The following is a 19,830-nucleotide window of genomic DNA, read 5'->3' as shown; positions in this document are numbered from 1 at the left end:
TGGGCCCCATGTTCTTCCACCTACGCTCAATGGAGCACATTGTCATGATTTCATACGGGATACTCTACCTGTGCTGCTAGAACATGTGCCTTTACAAGTACGACACAACATGTGTTTCATGCACGATGGAGCTCCTGCACATTTCAGTCGAAGTGTTCGTACGCTTCTCAACAACAAATTCGGTGACCGATAGATTGGTAGAGGCGGACCTATTCCATGGCCTCCACGCTCTCCTGACCTCAACCCTCTTGACTTTCATTTATGGGTGCATTTGAAAGCTCTTGTCTACGCAACCCCGGTACCAAATGTAGGGACTCTTCGTGCTCGTATTGTGGACGGCTGTGATACAGTACGCCATTCTCCAGGGCTGCATCAGCGCATCAGGGATTCCATGCGACGGAGGGTGGATGCATGTATCCTCGCTAACGGAGGACATTTTGAACATTTCCTGTAACAAAGTGTTTGAAGTCACGCTTGTACGTTCTGCTGCTGTGTGTTTCCATTCCATGATTAATGTGATTTGAAGAGAAGTAATAAAATGAACTCTAACATGGAAAGTAAGCGTTTCCGGACACATTTCCACATAACATATTTTCTTTCTTTGTATGTGAGGAATGTTTCCTGAAAGTTTGGCCGTACCTTTTTGTAACACCCTGTATAATATAAGCCCCCTTCCCCCGCCAAAGTAACTGGTATAGGCACGCGCATTCAAATACAGAGATACGTAAAAAGGCAGAAGACGATAAGACAATAAGTGTTTGGCGTCGTTTTTAGATCGGTTATTGCTGCTACAATGGCAGGTTATCAAGATTTAAGTGAGTCTGAACGTGGTGTTATAGTCGGCGCACGAGTAATGGGACACAGCATCTCCGAGGTAGCCATGAAGTGGGGATTTTCCCATACGATAATTTCACGAGTGTACCGTAAATATCAACAATCCGGTAAAACATCAAATCTGCGACATCACTGCGGCCAGAAGAATATCCTGCAAGAACTGGACCAACGACGACCGAAGAGAATCGTTCAACGTGACAGAAGTGCAACACTTCCGCAAATTGCTCCAGAGTTCAATGCTGGGCCGTCAACAAGTGTCAGCGTGCGAATCATTCAACAAAACATAATCGATATGGGCTTTCGGAGCCGACATTGGACTGTTGATGACTGAAAAGATGTTGCCTGGTCGGACGAGTCTCGTTTCAAATTGTACTGAGCGGATGGACGTGTAAGGGTATGGAAACAACCTCATGAATCCATGCACCCTGCATATGAGCAGGAGACTGCTGAAGCTGGTGGAGGCTCTGTAATGGTGTGGGGTGCGTGCAGTTGGAGTATATGGGACCCCTGATACGCCTAGATACGACTCTGACAGGTGACACGTACGTAAGCATCCTGTCTGATCACCTGCATCCATTCATGTCCATTGTGCATTCCGACGGACTTGGGCAATGCAAGCAGGACAATGCGACACCCCACACGTCCAGAATTGCTATAGAGTGGCACCAGGAACACTTTTCTGAATTTAAACACTTCCGCTGGGCACCGGACTCCACAGACATGAACAATATTGAGCATGTCTGGGATGCCTTGCAACGTGCTGTTCAGAAGAGATCTGCATCCTCTCGTACGCTTACGGATTTATGGACAGCCCTGCAGGATTCATGGTGTAAATTTCCTCCAGCACTCATTCGGACATTAGCGGCAGTTCTGCGTGCTCGCAGGGGCCCTACACGTTATTAGGCAGGTGTACCAGTTTCTTTGGCTCTTCAGTGTATATATATAATTTAAGCCTAGGCATATATATATATATATATATATATATATATATATATATATATATATATATATATATATATATAAAGTTCCTACACTTAACGCATTTTTCAGGTAATCAGACAAGGGATTATTTCTTTGAAAGTAAATTGCATTTCCAAATGCATAGGGATGGAAGCTGGAGGTGTATATGCCATAGAAGGCTGCAGTTTTAACGGAACATGCGTTAGTGATGAGAAGGAGTAACACACACTGTGTTGCTGTACTCGAATAGATCTGACAGACATTTGGGAACTGTGTGGAATATCTATGTTACACATATCCGATTCCATTGCGTTGCTGGATGGCTGGGCATCTCTTAAATCCGTATTTGGACTTGTAAAAATATCAGTTTATTACATTTCTTTTAGTTTTATATATTACACAAACATGCACAGACAATGCTCTAATACAGTGACAACCCAACATAACAAGAAAAAAAAAAAAAGCAGTGGGCAAGACGATGCATTTTCTTTCAAAACGTAAGGATGGATGAGGGTATGTATGGGTGCAATCAAAAAATCCGTTATTTTACTCGATCAGTGCGTTAGAGTAGGGTGGACGGGTAACTGATAGTACTGGCACGAGGTACCCTCCACCATGCACCACACAACGGCTTGTATGGAATTTGTTCAGATGAAGGATGTTCGTAGGTAGTGGAGTTTTCTACAAGAAGGCACTAGCGAACAGCAGGAAAACCTGTATGTGAATCGGTGATTCGAGTGCAAAACTGAGGCGATAGCCTGGTCTGCAGTCGCACGGTACACTGGGAGTAATTATGGGTGACCTCTATTAAACGCACCAATTTTCCAAGCATTCGAAATTCCCGCATTGCCTTATAAGGTTTGGCCTGGTTTAATGTATCACATGCAGAGTTAAAGTCACTGAAAAGATGGTGCACACTAACATTGGGCCAAGGCATGGAGATGGGCTTTTCTGCCTACTTTTCAACCTGGCACTTGAAAAAGTGGTACGCGAATCGGGTATTCAGACAAGAGGTGCTGTCTACGATAAGTCTGTACAACTGCTGGGATATGCAGAAGACTTGGATTTAATAAGCAGAACACTTAGAGATCTACAAAGTGCATTTTCAGCTCTAAACTGAGTGCAGAGGAGATGGGCCTGAGAATTAATGAAGGAAAGACGAAGTATATGTATAATGGTACTAACCCACACTTACAGCCCACAATAGCCCTTGGTGGAAAGACAGTGCTTCTAACCGATGCTACTTTGGAATGTTGCGACATTTTAAATCCAAACTTCAATCATGAGGGACTAATTGCCCACTTTACAAAACAGTGATATGCCCAGTAATTACTTAGGGCTCAGAAACATGGACAATTACAAAGAGAGTGAAAACAGACTGAGATCACATGAAAGAAGTATACTGAGGACGGTTTTCGGACCTGTATATGAAAATGGGACCTGGAGAAGGCGAAGGAATGACGAACGTAATGACTGCTATAAGGAGGATGGTCAACTTCATAAAGCTGTGTAGACTGAGATGGGCTGCACATGTAATGCGACTGGATGAGACAGATTCCGCAAGGAAAGCCTGCTGCAGTGAACCTGGAGGAAGAAGAGCAGCAAGAGGACGACCTAGGTTGAGATGGAGCGACGAGGTTGGAGAGGACGCTGCCAGAGCCGGCTGCCGTAACTGGAGGTCCACGGCGAAGTCCAGAGAGGAATGGCAGAACATTATTGAGGAGGCCAAGTCCCACCCCGGGATGTAGTGCCAATGGAAGAAGAAGAAGAAGAAGAAGAAGAAGAAGCGGTGATTGGTTGTGGTGCAGGGCCTAGTAGTTGAACTGAACGTGAATAAATCTGTTGCACATAAACACAATCAGAAATAATCTTCATTATCACGAGAAACGTCAACTGCCGTACAGCTACCTACGATTGAGTTAAAGCAGAAGCATATGTCGGGTTCAGCTTCATTTGCATGAATTTTAAAGGAATGTAATCCACCCACAAAGGAATGTAATCCACCCACTAAGAACTGACAGGTCGACTTACGTGCAGCAGGCACTCACAGAGATACCTTAAAGGAGATTGTGATGCATACAGAGGCATGATGACAATCATTTTTTTCTGTAATTTTTGTCTTGATCAGTATGTTGGAGCGGAATAGGAAGGAAAACCAATTGACACTATCGTAGTGAACCATCCGTTACGCATTTCACAGTGGCTTGCAGGATATTTGTTTAAATGTTGATACAAAACGATGCATTTGTCCTGGTGAAGGACAGATGGTAGTAGCTACAGAGGAAAAAACAATTGCCTGACGACTCCTAGGAATGGTACTGTATCTCCCTGATTACTATGATACCTAAACTTAAACGAATGGAGAATCGTCTATTGTAATTCGAGCACCAGTTCATGAGTGACATTCGTAGACGATCATTCTTTCAGAATAAGGGAAAAATATCTCTTTACATGAGTTTCGTCCTCTCAAAGTTAGCGCCCAAAGCGAGTGTATAGCTTTATACAGTTCAGAGTAGTATGTTGGGAGGCAGGAACGCTAACAATACAATATATCATACTGGTGTGTGCAGGGAAATGTCTCGGTTCGTCCGACATAGTGGAGGGTGAGAGGAAGATGCTTGGAGACTGTTACAGACTGCGGTGGGAGAGGGGGAGAGGAATGTAATGTATCTATGGGCAAATGCCTTTTCTCACGCTGTGGACTTCAGCGATCCGTATGTGATGTCCCAGTCAGTAAAAATGTCTACTGCACTGATTTTGCTACAGAAAAAAGTATGTTAATAACACTATTACGTGGGAGAGTCGAGACGTTTTTGAGCAGATAGACTATGTAGAATACAGACTCCACATCGCCAATTGGCACTCATTTCGTTTTTTTAAGACTGAAATCAGAAAGACAGGTATTGAGAATTTATATCGGTGACTCAAGTTTTAATGGAAGAATTGTTAAAGGAGAGAGTATGTGGAAAAACTGTATCATTCACGAAGGAGCAACTTGCAAAACACGTTTTTAACTGATCGCAGCATCCCACAAATGTATCAGGAAATGAGGATAATGAGAAAGACATTCTTTCAACACGTCATTCAAAAATGGAGCAGGGAAGGATAGTAAAATGGTTCAAATGGCTCTGAGCACTATGGGACTTAACAGCTGTGGTCATCAGTCCCCTAGAACTTAGAACTACTTAAACCTAACTAACCTAAGGACATCACACACATCCATGCCCGAGGCAGGATTCGAACCTGCGACCGTAGCAGTCGCGCGGTTCCGGACTGCGCGCCTAGAACCGCGAGACCACCGCGGCCGGCGGAAGGATAGTAGTAGCAGAAGTTACGTTCTGGGTGCGGTATGTACAATGCATTGGCAATTGCGTTATATGTCATGTTAAATACGACGTGACTCCCACCAAGCAGTTTACAGTGGCGTGTGCAATATATCAGGACTGTAACAGCAGTAGGGTGGAGCCATTTGTAAAGGTTTTAGCGGTTTATTTTTTCCTCGCTGTGATATCAGTCTAAAATACCCAGCGACATGTTGTGGGTTGAGAAGACTTTGCCCCTAATGAAATGGTGGTGGTATTGTCCATAATAGAAATCACAGGGCAGTATCATGAACCACACAATAATATTTTTATTGTAGAGTCATGAGAAAACATCCTAGGAATTAGATATATGAATCTTCTTACATTTCTTGGGTGTCCGATGTGTAAACCAGGCAAATATCATACACTGCACAGCGGTTCGAGGAATGTGTGTGTAGGTGCAGGCTCTTATGTATGTACGAGGGTAGCAATACCAATAGCCATTCACAGGAAGACCTGCATAGGATGGCTGATTGGCGTAGGGACTAGTTCTTCTTCTGTTGTGAGGAATATATTACTTCCTACCACATATGTCTCGTGACATGACTGAAGCTTGGAACTGGAGCAAATACAAAGGCTTTCTTCCACGATGCAATAACATTTTCCAACGTTCGGGGGAGAGTTAATAAAAGTTATGTTTAAAGAGCAAGGGAAAGCCCAGCAAACGTCCCTGTCAGAGACCCATGACCTTGGTGATAGGTTCAAAATGGCTCTGAGCACTATGCGACTCAACTGCTGAGGTCATTAGTCCCCTAGAACTTAGAACTAGTTAAACCTAACTAACCTAAGGACATCACACACATCCATGCCCGAGGCAGGATTCGAACCTGCGACCGTAACGTTGGTGGTGGGTGGCGCAGTCCCTCTGTCTTTAATGAACAGTAGTTTTGTGTTCTTAAATTTTCCCTGCAAAGTGTGTGCGATTAGCTCTACATAGGTTGGAATAGTATTTCAGCATACAATTTTTTGTTTTGATATAAATTAAAAGTGACAGTACCGCCACTTTGTACCCACTGGTATGCACTGTATAGCGGTTTTCAGGGTATTTGTTTTGATGTTGATGTAGGGTGATGCATTTGTCTATAAGAACGTAGTAGCGAATTGCAAGATGACCTGTGAGTGGTGGTGGCAGAGCGGTTCTAGGTGCTTCACTCTGGAACCGCGCGACCGCTACGGTCGCAGGTTCGAATCCTGCCTCGGGCTTGGATGTGTGTGGTGTCCTTAGGTTAGTTAGGTTTAAGTAGTTCTAAGTTCTAGGGGACTGATGACCTCAGATGTTAAGTCCCATAGTGCTCCGAGCCATTTAAACCATTTTGAACCTGTGAGTGGCTCGTGCAAGGACTGGTAGTTGACATTAAAGTACTGTGGTACCTTCACCTGAGCCCACTTTCGCCAACTCGCAACGCCAGCGGCTGAGAAGGAGGAAGGAGATGGACACCCTAAGGTGAGCATCCTAGAAGAAGACACTGCCGCCATTCTGCAAGCACACAGCGGGAAGTCGGAAAGTCGCCCCCGCCTCACCGAAGAAAGGACACGTTGCAAAGGGTGCTGAGAACTGATGGACACTTGCAGTCATTACGATGGTACGTCAAGAATGCACGTGCGAAAGCATGTGAGTCCACCTGGCCTGGCCACAGTCATTTTACCTGCCTTACAGAGCAGGAATGTGTCGACAAGTCCAACATCCCACGGGTACAGGGAGGAGCGTACACAAAGCGCGGAGAATCGACACAGGGAGGCGTGTGAAAGAAGTCAGCGTTCTTAAGAAAATGTTTTTCTCGACAGTAAGAACGTTCCTTACAAATCACACACGCCAGCAGACTCTGAGATGAAGACCAAACATGAGTCTGTCCAAGCCTCACGCAGAGAGAGAGAGAATGGTTACAAAAAAGTGTTGTGTAGCTGCTCTCACAACAGCCCCGGAGTTAAAAAAAAACCATCGTAAGGAAATGAAATCGTGAGAAAGATGCCAATTCACACCAGCCCACGTCAGATAGGAAATTTCCACTCTGCACGAGGAGGCGTGGCCTTGAAACGGCGATCTGTCATTGAACTGAATTGGAAATTTTGTCCGCCAGAGAGAACGCCAAAAGGAAGAATTGAGCTGATAAATGGAGGAGAAGGAAAGGGGCTCGGCGAGACGGTGTGGAAGCGTCCATTCACCGCTAAGATCCTCGTTCCGACACCGTGATATCGCAGCCTCAGCCAAGCAACCAACAAGGGGCAGACAACGCGGAGATGATAAGGGCAGCTGAGTCGCGCCGCACAGCTCCGAACAGCGCCTGGCACCGACAGCAATACACGACGAACGATACCGAATAATGGTAAGAGGACTCCCCCCACCCCCTCCTTCCCATTGATAATGAGTTGTGTCCACGCCCTATCAAATCGGCCATGAGATTTGTAATTTTGTTTTGGTTTGTGTCAACAGCGCCGATATAAATACATTTCTTTCATGTTTTAATCATCTGAGGAATCCTTTTACTTTCATATATCAACCCCTTAGTTTCGACCCTTTGTGGTTGATTTTATTTAATTATTGACAACAATTAATTGTTGGCTACTAGTGTGGGGCAATCCCATTAATCATCCACTCGTCATTTCATGTCTGACAGCAGAGAAGAAATTTCAGTTCACTTCAATACATAAATGCAAATATTGCACCTAAATAAGACCACATATCCTCTACACCGCCCCAGAAACATTGTCTTCTGTAAAAAAGTGTAGAAACTGGTACACTACTGGGCATTAAAATTTCTACAGCAAGAAGAAATGCAGATGATAAACGGGTATTCATTGGACGAATATATTATACTAGAACTGACATGTGATTACATTTTCACGCAATTTGGGTGCATAGATCCTGAGAAATCAGTACACAGAACAAACACCTCTGGCCGTAATAACGGCCTTGATACGCCTGGGCATTGAGTCAAACAGAGCTTGGATGGCGTGTACAGGTACAGCTGCCCATGCAGCTTCAACATGATACCACAGTTCATCAAGAGTAGTGACTGGCGTATTGTGACGAGCCAGTTGCTCGGCCACCATTGACCAGACGTTTTCAATTGGTGAGAGATCTGGAGAATGTGCTGGCCAGGGCAGCAGTCGACCATTTTCTGTATCCACAAAGGCCCGTACAGGACCTGCAACATGCGGTCGTGCATTATCCTGCTGAAATGTAGGGTTTCGCAAGGATAGAATGAGGGGTAGAGCCACGGGTCGTAACACATCTGAGATGTAACGTCCACTGTTCGAAGTGCCGTCAATGCGAACAAGAGGTGACCGAGAAGTGTAACCAATGGCACCCCATACCATCACGCCGGGTGATACGCCAGTACGGCGATGACGAGTACACGCTTCTAATGTGCGTTCACCACGATGTCGCCAAACACGGATGCGACCATCATGATGCTGTAAACAGAACCTGGATTCATCCGAAAAAATGACGTTTTGCCATTCGTGCACCCAGGTTCGTCGTTGAGTACACCATCGCAGGCGCTCCTGTCTGCGATGCAGCCATGGTCTCCGAGCTGATAGTCCATGCTGCTGCAAACGTCGTCGAATTGTTCGTGCAGATGGTTGTTGTCTTACAAACGTCCCCATCTGTTGACTCACGGATCGAGACGTGGCTGCACGATCCGTTACAGCCATGCGGATAAGATGCCTGTCATCTCGACTGATAGGCTACAATCTGACCTTTATCAAAGTCGGAAACGTGATGGTTCGCATTTCTCCTCTTTACACGAGGCATCACAACAACGTTTCACCAGGCAACGTCGGTTAACTGCTGTTTGTGTATGAGAAATCGGTTGGAAACTTTCCTCATGTCAGCACGTAGTAGGTGTCGCCACCGGCGCCAACCTTGTGTGAATGCTCTGAAAAGCTAATCATTTGCATATCACAGCATCTTCTTCCTGTCGGTTAAATTTCGCGTCTGTAGCACGTCATCTTCGTGGTGTAGCAATTTTAATAGGCAGTAGTGTAGTTGACCCTGAACATAATGTAACTTCTTGCGTATAAATAGAGGGAAAGATACATTACTATTCGATTACGATACTGATGCAGCATCAAACATCAAATCTTATTTGTTCATTGGTCTGGGGACACTATTAATCCACCTCTCCATCTACTCTCACCTTAATAAATGACTCATTAAAAACTACAGCCTTCGAGAGGAGGAGTGAACAAGCGTGGTGTACGGAAATTACAAATATTCTGCTTGTGTGGGTTTGCTGTATCTTGGAAGTGTTGTAGAAATAAAACCATCTTCGCTCCACCCTTCCACGTGCTGTAATCACATTATTTCATCTCCGTTACTGTCTAATAAGACGAAACACGTTAAGCAATGTCGAAATGTTACTGTTGATTTGTAGAGGGTAATACGCCACAGTACTTCAAAAACGACGAAGCACTTACAGCGCGTAGCAGATTACACGACTTGCCTAGCTCGATTTCTCTTTCTAGATACGGCATGTGAATTGAACAGTAGACAGATCTCGTATTAATGTCTGCTAGTAAGTGTCCGGATACTTTTGATCAGATTGCACATCAATAAAATGGGAGAAAATTCTCGAATCAGTCTTGTTAAACACTCTCTCTGAGTGTTACGCCCGTGGTCATTCAGCAAGAGCTGGCATGTCCTCGATCGCGAAAGGTCTCAGTGGGTTACACGATGACCCACTGTATACCTATAGTAGCCCTGAGTCTGGGAAGAGGTTGGAGGGTATTGCTTATGTTATTTCGGGTGTTTGTTTAAATAAAGATGTAATTATTTGTATACTATGCCGACCATCGCAGCAGTCTGCGCCCCTGAAATGTGCAGCTGTGGTAGGAACGCTCAGCGGCAGCAGAGGCTGTGACGAGCTGGAAGTGTGGGCTATCTGCTAGGCACAGGTGATGAGTCTTGCAGTCACACAGACGAAGGCTTCTCCAGCCAAGTGCGAGCATCACAAGTGCGAGGTATTCACGATGTATGAACTTTTCTCTGCACAAGTGTTGCCGCCATTATTTTTACAATTCCAGTGTAATCGTATAGTGTTAAGAGACCTGACAGTGACGTCACACACCAAAGTGCTAGGGGATAAGTTCGTTTAAGTGAAACGGTAGGCCTTGTGCATATTTGTTGTTAAATAAAAATCGTATAATGCTTAAGAATCGTGTAATTTGTCAAATTACTGCATAGTGGTGATTGCTTGTTCCATATTTTTATGTGTGTTTTCTTGGAGAAAGTGTGTTTATGGCACACTGGGAAAAAGGATAAAATAGCAGAAAAACCGTAAATAGCTGTAGTGTGGTTACAAAGGGGATGTAGCAGGTGACTACACTGAAGTGACAAAAGTCATGGGTTACCTGCTAATATCGTGTCGGACCTCCTTTTACCCAGCGTAGTTCAGCAACTTGATATGGCACTCAACAAGGCGTTGGAAGTCCCCTGCAGAAATATTGAGCCACGCTGCCCCTATAGCCGTCCACAATTGCGAAAGAGTTGCCGATGCAGAATTTTGTGCACGACTGACCTCTCGATTATGTCCCATAAATGTTCAACGGGATTCATGCTGGACAATCTGGATAACCAAACCATTAGCTCGAATTGTCTACAACGTGTTTCAAGCCGATTGCGAACAACTGTTACACAGTAACAGAGAGTATTGTCATCCATAAAAATTTCATCGTTGTTTGGGAACATGACGTACGTGAATGTCAGGAAATGGTCTAAAAGCACCCAAACATCCAGACGACCCAGTCCATTCCATGTAACCACTTCATTAGAGAGCCACCACCAGCTTCCATACTGCCTTATTGACAACTTGGGTTCAGGGCTTTGTGGGCTCTGCACCACACACAAACCCTACCATCAGCTCCTACCAACTGAAATCGGGGCTCATCTGACCTGGTCACGGTTTTCTAAACGTCTAGCGTCCAGCCAATATGGTCATAAGCCCAGGAGAGAAGCTGTAGGTGATGTCGTGCTGTTAGCAAAGGAACTCGTGTGGGTCATCTGCTGCCATAGCTATATAACGCCTAATTTCGCCACACTGTCCTAGCGGATACTAGGGTTATTAGGAAAGTAAGGAACGATCGGTCGCGAAATGGAAAATACAGTGAAAATCTGATGAAGCTTTGCACAGATGGTTTGGGCACTGTGTCTAGTACACCTGTCGATCGCATCATGTTTTTTTCAGTTTTGAGCTCACAGTGAGAACGTAAAGATGGTTAGAAATTAGCGTCTCCCGCCAAGTATGAGGGCCTGGCGAAAGATTTCGCCTGAAGCTATGCAAGTCACATAACATAACTGTCATACGTTTCGTTCTACACGATAATTCTCGGCCGCACTCTGCAGGGGCAATGAAGATGCTCCAGTAGCGTTTTCGATTGGAAGCGTCTGATTACTCACAATACAGCCCGTAATTGGCTACCCCTGAGGTTCATCTCTGCTCAAATGAACCGCTGGTTATGAAGACAATATTTTGACACAGACAACGAGCTGCATTCCAGAGCAGAAAATTGTCGAAAAGCACTGGCGGCTGTCTTCTATAACGATGGAATTGAAAAGTTGGTACAACGCTATGACAGATGTCTAAGTCTGAGAGGTGATTGTGTAGAGAAGTAGGTGGAAGGTGTAGCTAACCGTTGCAAATAAAACAGTTTTGATTTTCACTGTGGTTTCCAATTCGCGACCTATCGTTCCTTACTTTCCGAATAGCCCTCGTACATCCGTCATATTCCACATTGGTTTCTGTGGTTATTTCACGCACTATTGCTTGTATTTTAGCATTGACAACGCATAAGTGACTGATAACCACGTGGTCTAGTCCCTTTAATCCACAAACCAACCAACCTCTACGCAAAACGCCGCTGTTCGCGGTGGTTAAATGAAGGCCGCCGGTCACTGCGTAGTTCGTGGTGAGAGGTAATGCCTGAAATTTGGTATTCTCGGCACACTCTTGACACTGTGGATTTCGGAATATTGAATTACCTAACGATTTCAGAAACGGAATGTCCTATGCGTCTAGTTCCAACTGCTATTCCGCATTCAAGGTCTGTTAATTGCCGTCGTGCGGCCATAATCACGTCGGAATCTCTTCCACAGGAATCACCTGCGTACAAAAGACAGGTCCGCCAAAGCACTGCACTTTTATACCTTGTTTACGCGATACTACCATTATTTGTATATGTGCATATCGTTACACCATGACTTTCGTCACCTCAGCGTATTTGTTGCTAAATAATGCATTCTTAGCCTTCACAGTCCAATAAACACGTGTGTATTCTTGAAAAATCGGTAAAATTATCGTAAAGGCCATATTTAGATGTGTCTTCTTGATAAATTGGTAAAATAATTCCGAAATAGTAAGGAGCGTCTTATGTTGCAGAAATTAGCATTGGGCACGATACTCTGCCAGAAAAATCTCAGGGGTGCCACACTCTGTTGGGAATACACCAAGAAAAAAAAAAGGCGCACCACGATAGAGTTATGCAAATTGATCACAAATTGGTATTCATATACGTATCGGCGGAAAATGCAAAACTGTAAGCTTTGGCGGCTGATGAATGAATGTGTGATGCTGCAAGCACAGTTTCACCACGCAGCTGGGAAGAACAGTAAACATGGGACTTGTTCATACCAGGGCATAAAATCTTCACGAATTTCAGCCCGTACACTCAGCTGGACAGTAACTGAGCCTTGCAGACAGGGGCGTGAACAATATACACAGATGTCATTATCTGAGAGAGGACGATTAGTTTGGCTCAAAGAAGCCAGCTTGAGTAATCGTTGAATCATCCGACATTTGAATAGGAGCGATGCCACTATTTGATGACGTTGGCAGTAATGGATGAACTATGGCTGAACACAGTGTCAAGAAGGAACCTGTCGATGTAGAGAGACAACAAACAGGAGGACCAAGCAATCATCATAGAGGCACTCAGAGCCACAGATTCATCATTATCATCAGTCCGACGTGCAAATGGTGCTTCAGTGACCACAAGGACCATTACTCGGCGACTGAGCTCACAGCGAGCCTTGCACCAACTACCATTGACCTCTGTGCACAAACAAGACCGTTTGCAGTGGTGCTGGGGCACATTCGGCCTGGGATCTCATTGACTGAAGTAGAATTGTCTTCATTGTTGATTCACATTTCGAAATCAGCCCCGATGACCAGGGAAGATGTGTCTGGAGACACCCCGGACAACAGTGGGATAACAGTGCGACTGTCGCCCGCCATACAGCCCTACAGCGAGGACTGATAATCTTGGGTGCCACTTCATTTCATAGCCAGGACCCCTTTGGTTGTAATTCACGGTCCACGGCACACTTACAACACAACTGTACATCGACGATATTCTCCGCCCCGTTCGGTTGCCCTCCATGGCAAGCCATTCCAGACTTACATTTCAGCAAGATAATGCCCATTCACACATAGCACGCGTTTCTACTGGTTGTCTTCGTGCATACCAAACCCTGCCTTGGCCAGCAAGGTCACAGGATATCTAGACAATTGAGAAAGTTTAGAGCATTGTGGGCAGTGTTCTCCAGCCAGCTCTAGATTTTGATGATCTAGCGCGTCAATTAGACAGCATTTAGCACGATAACCTCCAGAAGGACATCCAACAACTCTGTCAATCAGTGCCAAGTCGAATTACTGCTTGCATAGGGGCCAAAGGTGAACTAACATGTTATTGACTTGCTCAATTTTTGAAGCTCTTTCTTTTTAATAAATCAACCAGTTTTTCTGAAATTGTAGTCATTTGTTTGTCCGTACATGTAAGTCACATCTACTGATTTACATCCCGCTCGAATAATTCCTTCCTGGTGTGTCGTTTTTTTTTTGTCTTAGTGTGTATGCGAATATCACCTGATTTTACTGTTGCTGCTGTTCCCTGACCAATGTACAAACTATGAATATCCCCTCTCAAGATTTGAGACACCCTAAGGTGACCAATGATGGGAGGAGGACAATAGGAGCACACTATACCACTGGGACAGTGAGGACGCCATGTTTGGGTCATAAATCACCGTCTTTATGATGACATAACTGACACCTGGGTAAATGTGAGTGGAAGTGCACTACTCGGCCGCCATATTGGTTATAAATTATTGTAATTAAAACGATACTTATAGTTCATTAATTGTAATTATAATTACAGTACAGCCCTTTAATTATGCCCTAAAGAAATAAGAGCCCAAGTGAACTGTTTGTTTACATGTGCGTCATTAAATTAGGATGTGGCATCCGGCCGGTTTGTTTATATAAGGAGAACAATATGGTAGAATACCTATACCTCCACTACTCACGTATCTATATGACACTGTGCCGTCAGAATCTGTCTGGTGTAAACTGCATGCTACAAATATTCATGGCAGAGTATCTGTTTCAGTACCTGTACTTTCACCTCTAAAGGACTACGTTAGTATCACTGGCATTCACGTTCTACACAACAATGGGAGAATGTCATATGGACAGACACTATTGTTATTCTCTACAAATTTACCCTTCGATGTCACATATTTTTCCTCAACCATATAAGACTTGGTGGAGGTCTTGGTTGTAATTGTCTGCTTTTTGGCTGTTCAGGAAACATTCAACTTCGAAAATCAGCTCGTCATCATTCTGAAAGTGCCTGCTACAGAATGGTTTTTTCATCCAAGGAAAGAGCAAGAAGTCAATCAGTGCCATTTCAGGATAACAAGAGGGTATAAGGGAAAATTTGATACAACAAAGAAGCAGCATGTTTGACTGTGCCCTGTGCATAATGAACTGGGGGCTGTCGGCTTCCCACGAAATGCTGGTTGAGTCTTTGCTCTTTTTGGCGGTCTTTCAGCATCGTGTCCTCCAATTCTGTTGCGATTCCCAGTTTTTCACAGAGAGATAGTAGGTCACATTTTTCTTAGTTATTCAGGCTTGTTTGATCACCCTGGAAGAGTCTGCGCCACCTAACGCTGAGTCACATGATACTGCACTGTTGCTGTACACTCCCATTACATCATCAGAGATTGTTGCACTTTTGTTCCTCTCGACATACATAAAGCGAACTGCTGCACGAAATGTACTGGCTGTGCCATTCTGTCTCTCGAGCGGCGTGCTACAGTACTGTAGGCGAAGGGATTTCAGTGTGTACCACGACTGCAGACATGTACCTGCAAATAACGGTTACGCTTGTATTCTGGGAGACCATCTCCACCCAATGCTGGAGGATATACTCCCTGCTGAACGACCTGAATACGAAGACAATAATGCTCCCATTCATATTTCTGAAATTTTCTTCGACACTCGTTTAATGAAGATGAAATGAAATGAGAGTATGGCATCGTTGGTCGGGAGGCCCCATTCGGGGAAGTTCAGCCGCCAAGTGCAAGTCTTCTTTCAGTCGACGCCACATTGGGCGACTTGCGCGCCCGTGATGAGGATGTAATGGTGATGAGGACAACACAACACCCAGGTCCCCGAGTAGAGAAAATCTCCAACCCGGCCGGGAATTGAACCCAGGCCCGCTTGCATGGGATGCGAGCACGTTAACACCCACCAAACCAGGCGGACGTTTAATGAAGATGATAAGGAATTATAACACCTCGTTTGATATCCTCAGTCCAGTGATCGGACTATAACTGAACTTTTGTATGGTATTCCGGAGGGGTGATTGAGGAGTAGCTTTCCTGTAAAAGGACACTTTCTGAGTTAGTGACCTGGACGAAACTAAAACATATCACTCTGGCTATTGAGAACAACTTGCTTTTGTCAATCCAACGTCGGATGCATGCTAAAGGAGGCCAACAGACTACTAATAAACATTGTGTCTTTCTATTACTTACAGCAACTCCTGCATAATATACTACGATGAACTGAGATGACACCCGAAATATATTACCATCACCAGCAGAAACGAATAACACTATACTGTTCTTAAGCCGAAATTTATAGCAGTAATAAAGAAAACACTGACGTACCTTTAACAATCCCATGTGAGGGAAATTCTCAAACGAGAGCCTCGCGCTTTCGGACTGTTTATAAATTCTTGCTGCCGTCAAAGTGTTGGGACACATTCCATCGCCGACAAATAAAATCACATTTTTTGCCAAGTTTGTGTTCAGTTTCACGTTTAGTGCTATGTTCAGTTCTTCCCGGGCAACTTCATTCCAGTACGTCTGATCTGAAACAAATACAACTCTATGAAAAGAGTTAACACAATTTTTTTCAATTACATTTTATGTTGGCGTTTAGAAACTCACTGTTGCATATGCCTGCAGCAACAATAAGTCTGGAAGAACAAACGATCCAGGAATTAAAACGAAATTAACAGCAACCGTATGAAAGGTGTTTCAGAAATACTTTTAGACGTTAGGGGGGATTCCTCAATCCAAAATAGAAAAACTATCAAAATAAACATATGTCCTAAAAGCATTCGTTCTTGAATTATTAATGAAAATTTACTTTCAACTGGTTTCGATGCAAAACCCAACAACTCAAGTTTGTAAATAGTAAATACAATACTTGACAGTTTGAAACTCACTGTGATTACACCCCTCTTAATAGGCCATAATACTTTGTAATAATTTAACATTTAGGAAAGAAACATTTAAGAGATGCTGATTAAATGAATGTTCACATAGTAGGGGAAGGCTGCCTATATTGGACCGCTTTTATATGTTGTTACCCCAAGCCTTTATTACGTATTTAATTCATACGCTTTCATGATGTGATATTGAATTATGAGTAAATACATATTTTAAGGTGTATAAGTTAAAATTTAGAAGTATGTAAATGGTCCAAATTAGGAAACCAATTGCTTAATTTTGACCTTCAGTTGCTTAGTTGGACCAGATTGTAAGTAAAAGGTAAATAAGAACTATAATATCTTAAAGAAGATGTATTTCAACATATTTATTAGACATACGTGATATTTTGGTAGTAAGGCCTAACTAAACAAAACAAATGTTCTTGGAGAATTCATTACCTCAAAGATATTAATACTGGTAAATTAGGGGAAAAGTGCTTCGTTCTCATAAAGCGCTTAAAATTTAAACAAAGAATAAAGTAGGAAATTTGTTACGTTGGAAAATATAAGAAAATTTGACACACTGAAATACAGGGTGACAATTATTGAACTATATGAAATAAAATCTTTATAACTTCTGAACAGTTTGTGTTAGGACGTTCAAATGGCTCTGAGCACTATGGGACTTAACTTCTGAGGTCATTAGTCCCCTAGAACTTAGAACGACTTAAACCTAACTAGCCTAAGGACATCACACACATTCATGCCCGAGGCACGATTCGAACCTGCGACCGTAGCGGTCGCGCGGTTCCAGACTGTAGCTCCTAGTCGATGACGCAGGAGAGTGTTTGATGTCCTGGAGGAGCAGTTTGGAGACCGCATTCTGGCTCTGGGGTAGCCAGAGGCCACTGGCAGGGGCCTCGATTGGCCGCCATATTCTCCGGATCTGAACACGTGCGACTTCTTTTTGTGGGCTATGTTAACGACTAGGTGTACATCAATAACCCAAAACCATTGCTGAAAACAGCCAATCAGGAGGTCATCGACAGCATCGATGTTCCGACACTTAAGTGGATCACGCAGAATTTTGCTATTCGTCTGCGCCACATCATCGCCAATGATGGGGGGCATTTCGAACTTGTCATAACCTAAATCCGAATATCTTTAGTGACGTTTAAAATGTTGAATAATGGGTGTGCACGTCGCAGTTTGTACCTAATTTACATTTTTTCATATAGTTCTATAATTGTCATCCTGTATGTTAATCATGTCTATGGAATGAGATTAGAAATGGCACGTAGTGGTGAAGTCTAATTGCAGTCTGAACAGAAGCATTTCCTTATGTTGAGCTTCACGTTATGTATGAACCCATAATTTACAGTCCATACACTGTATCACGCCGTCTTCTTCCTTCTTCTTAGATAAAATTCACAACTAGCTTCAACAGTCAACAGTGTCTTATTTTCTGTTCTTTCGGAAATAATGTCCTAGTGGATTTTTACTTTTTTATTTGACCATTCGATTGCTTTAGTTGTTGCTTATAAGGACCGCCAGTGATTACAGTGGCATTCTGTGGTTTTCCTCTACCTCGAGTAGTAGGATTATTGTATGAATTTGGAAGAGGTGACACCTTGTCCACATCTACATCTACGTGATTACTCTGCTATTCACAATAAAGTGCCTGGCAGAGGATTCAGTGAACCAACTTCAAGCTGTCTTTCTACCGTTCCACTCTCGAACGGCGCGCGGGATGAACGAGCACTTAAATTTTTCTGTGCGAGCCCTAATTTCTCTTATTTTGTCGTGATGATCATTTCTCCCTATGTAGGTGGGTGCCAACAGAATGTTTTCGCAATCGGAGGAGAAAACTGGTGATTGAAATTTCATGAGAAGATCCCATCGCAATGAAAAACGCCTTTGTTTAGTACTTGCCACTCCTATTCACGTATCATATATGTGGCACTATCTGCCCTACTTCGCCATAATACAAAACGAGCTGCCCTTCATTGTACTTTTTCGATGTCACCCGTTAGTCCCACCTGATGCGGATCCCACACCGCACAGCAATATTCCAGAACAGGGCGGACAAGCGTGGTGTAAGCAGTTTCTTTAGCAGACCTGTTGCACCTTCTAAGTGTTCTGCCGATGAATCGCAGTCTTTGGTTTGCTCTACCCACAACATTATCCATGTGATCGTTCCAATTTAGGGTATTTGTAATTGTAATCCCTAAGTATTTAGTGGAATTTACAGACTTCAGATTTGTGTGATTTATCGTGTAATCGAAATTTAGCGGATTTCTTTTAGTGCTCATGTGAATAACTTCACAAATTTCTTGATGCAGGGTCAATTGCCACTTTTCGCACCATACAGATATCTTACCTAAATTGTTTTGCAATTCGTTTTGGTCATCTGATGACTTAACAATCCACAGTCTTCTTGAAATTCTTTGTAGGTGTCGGGCAGTCGTTGTGCCGGAGCGATTCTAGGCGCCTCAGTCCGGAATCGCGCTGCTGCTACGGTCGCAGGTTTGAATCCTGCCTCGGGCATGGGTGTGTGTGATGTCCTTCGTTTAGTTAGGTTTAAGTAGTTCAAAGTCTAGGGGACTGATGACCTTAGATCTTAAGTCCCATAGTGCTCAGATCCATTTGAACCATTTGTCGGGCAGTCGTCATCACTTTAAACGTCCCTACCATTGTTTGTAGAAGTGGGATTCTCAAAGAAATTATCATCAACGTCCAAACAATCTAAGTGAAAAATGATGATCTGAAATAATTCATATTCGCAGGCCAAATTCCAGCTGAGTGGAAGGCACTCTGCTGTTCCAACTGTTGCTGCTCAGCAGTAGGCCAGATATCTGAAATTACATTATACTTTTTCCTACATTTTCACCCAACCATTTGTCCTGGACATGAATAAAACAGGTTTTAAGAGGTGCAAAGAAACGAAACATCAAACGATTACAGTCTGCGGGTAATGTCAGCACCAGCTGGTGGTGTGACCAGGTAATTGTGACATGATAATAGCCTACCATTATCACGAGCTTACTGAACAGCTTCTAGACTCTTACTGTGTGTGACCATTAAATAGCAGGAGCACAAGCGAGTCCTTACCTCAGCTCACATGATTTTTGAAGTGTGTGAACAACAGCACAAACAACTTCATGTAGTAAGTTTT

General features: G+C 43.7%; 1 protein-coding gene across 1 annotated transcript in view; it reads right to left on the bottom strand.

Moving 5' to 3' along the window:
* LOC126469713 (alkaline phosphatase-like) overlaps positions 1-19,830 on the bottom strand; it is a 244,989-nt gene that overhangs the window by 81,092 nt on the left and 144,067 nt on the right. The window contains exon 2 of the mRNA XM_050096898.1: positions 16,108-16,310. Within this exon, the coding sequence (XP_049952855.1) occupies positions 16,108-16,310 (203 nt within the window). The remainder of the gene's footprint in view (positions 1-16,107; positions 16,311-19,830) is intronic.

This window comes from Schistocerca serialis, chromosome 3 (assembly GCF_023864345.2).
Source record: "Schistocerca serialis cubense isolate TAMUIC-IGC-003099 chromosome 3, iqSchSeri2.2, whole genome shotgun sequence".
In the NCBI taxonomy this organism is placed as follows: domain Eukaryota; kingdom Metazoa; phylum Arthropoda; class Insecta; order Orthoptera; family Acrididae; genus Schistocerca; species Schistocerca serialis.
The sequence above is the reverse complement of the archived record's forward strand: the minus strand, read 5'-3'. Positions and strand labels throughout refer to the sequence as shown.